Raw genomic sequence first — 2,620 nt, 5'->3', positions numbered from 1 at the left:
AATGAGAGTTAATCAAGAGAGAGTCAATGGCTTAGGAAAAGGACAAAAATTGACTAAGGAAAATAGGTCCTTAAAAAATACAATTGGTCAGGTGGGAAAGGAGGTGCAAAAGTTGACTGGGGAAAATAATACCTTAAGAATAAGAATTGGGAGAATGGAAGCTAATGACTCAATGAGACATTAAGAAGTAGGAAAGCAGAATCAAAAGAATGTAAAAATAGAGAAAAACATAAAATATCTCATTGGAAAAACAATAGACCTGGAAAATAGATCCAGGAGGGACAATTTAAGAATTATTGGACTAGAAAGGAAATGCGAGTCAGGCCGGCAGCAGAGAGTGAGCAAGTGTACACGTGTGGATATGGATTGAGCTGACTTGACCATGGGGGACTTTGAGAAGGGCAAGAAGATCTTCATGCAGAAGTGTGCCCAGTGCCACAACATGGAGAAAGGAGGCAAGCACAAGACTGGCCCCAATCTGAATGGGCTCTTCTGCTGCAAGACTGGGCAGTCTCCCAGATTCTCCTACACAGATGCCAACAAGAACAAAGGTATCACCTGGGATGACAATACATTGATAAAATACTTGGAAAACCCCAAGAAGAACTTCCCTGGAACAAAGATGATCTTCACCAGCATTAAGAAGAAGGCAGAGGGGGAAGCTAGGTGGCACAGTGGATAAAGCACCAGCCCTGGAGTCACAAGTACCTGAGTTCAAATTCAGCCTCAGACACTTAACACTTACTAGCTGTGTGACCCTGGGCAAGTCACTTAACCCCAATTGCCTCACTAAAAAAAAAAAAAAAGAAGAAGGCAGAGAGAGCTGACTTGATAGCCTACCTTAAGAAGGCCACCAATTAATAACTGTTGTCTGCTGCCTTATTTATTCTAAACAGAGGTCTCTCCTGATGAAATTTCTTTCCTTTTTTTACATATACCATAATGACCCTATTTAAATTGGTTTCATTAACCTGAGAATTTTGATAATAAATGGCTGTTTAAAAATGTTTTTTTCAGTAGTTCTAATAAAGGAATTATGTAGATTAAGGGAAAAAAAAGAATTATTGGACTATCTGAGGGCCATGATCAAAAAAAGAGCCAGGACAGCATATTTCAGGAAATTGTCAAGGAGAACTGCCCCCAATGTCTTAGAATCAGAGGTAAAAAAAAATAGCCATTGAAAGAATCCACTGATCACCTCCTGAAAGAGACCCCTAAATGAAAACATCAAGGAATATTTTAGCCAAATCCCAGAATTATCAGGTTGATGAGAAAATACTGCCAGCAGCCAGCAAGAAACAATTTAAATATCAAGGAGCCACAATCAGAATTACACTGGACCAGACATTGCAAAATTAAAGCATCAAAAGGCTTAGAATATGATACTCCTGAGGGCAAAGGATCTTGGGTTGGAATCAAGAATCTACTACCCAGCAAAACTTAACATAATCTTTCAGCAGAAAAAATGGACATTCAAGGAAATAGGGGACTTTAAAATTTCCTGATTAAAAAAAATGAACAGAAAACTCAATCTTCAAATACAAGACTCAAAAGAAGCATAAAAGGTTAAAACATATATTCCTATCACCATTCAGTTTTCTTCAGAGGTCTATCATATTTACTGTTTCTAATATTCTATTAACCTCCTTTACTTCTTTCTTATTAATTTTGTGGTTAGATTCATCTACTTCTGAGAGGGTGAGGTTGAGGTCCCCCATTAATATAGTTTCAGTGTTTATTTCTTCCTGTAACTCACAACTTTTTCCTCTAAGAATTTGGATATTTTACCACTTGGTGCATATATGTTTAGCATTGATATTACTTCATTGTCTATGTTACCTTTTAGCAAGATGTAGTATCCTCCCTTATCTCTTTTATATATGTTTCCTTTTACTTTGCCTGAGATTGCTACCCCTGCTTCAGCTGAAGTAAAAAAAAAAAAAGCAGGGGTAGCAAAATTAATAACAGACACTTAAGACTTACTATCTGTGTGAGAGAGAGAAAAAGGAGACCATGCATGCAACTAAAATAGCTAAAAAAAAAAAATTTTAATCCCCAATTGAATACCAAATTAGAAATTCTGAAAATCAAAGGAGGTTAATAAAATTAAAAGTAAGAAAACTATAAAGTTAATAAATAAAACTGAGCTGGTTTATGGAAAAAAATGATAAAATAGATAAACCTTTAGTTAATTTTATTTTAAAAAAGGAAGAAAACCAAATTACTAATATCAAAAAAGAAAAGGGTGAATTCACCAACAATGAAGAGGAAATTTGCCCAACCATATGCCAATAAATTTGACAATTTAAATAAAATAGATGAATATGTACAAAAATGTAAATTGCTCAGATTAGCAGAAGAGGAAATAAAATCCTTAAATAAGCCCATTTTTTAAAAAAAGAAATTGAACAAGTCATCAATGAACTCCTTAAGAAAATATCTCCAGGGCCAGATGGATTTACAAGTGAATTCTACCAAACTTTTAAAGAATAATTAATGTCAATACTATATAAACTATTTGGAAAAATAAGTGGAGTCCTACCAAATTCCTTTTATGAGCAAATATGGTACTGATACCCAAACCAGGAAGAGCCAAAACAGAGAAAGAACATTTTAGACC

The 2,620-nt window shown here is 34.9% G+C and overlaps 1 protein-coding gene across 1 annotated transcript; it reads left to right on the top strand.

Moving 5' to 3' along the window:
* The first annotated feature begins 382 nt into the window (after window positions 1-382).
* LOC122749195 (cytochrome c-like) lies at window positions 383-861 on the top strand. The gene is made up of 2 exons (XM_043995419.1): window positions 383-649; window positions 814-861. The coding sequence occupies exons 1-2, from the start codon at window positions 383-385 to the stop codon at window positions 859-861; spliced, it is 315 nt and encodes a 104-aa protein (XP_043851354.1).
* The last annotated feature ends 1,759 nt before the right edge of the window (window positions 862-2,620 follow it).

Source organism: Dromiciops gliroides, chromosome 3 (assembly GCF_019393635.1).
Source record: "Dromiciops gliroides isolate mDroGli1 chromosome 3, mDroGli1.pri, whole genome shotgun sequence".
Classification (NCBI taxonomy): domain Eukaryota; kingdom Metazoa; phylum Chordata; class Mammalia; order Microbiotheria; family Microbiotheriidae; genus Dromiciops; species Dromiciops gliroides.
The sequence above is the reverse complement of the archived record's forward strand: the minus strand, read 5'-3'. Positions and strand labels throughout refer to the sequence as shown.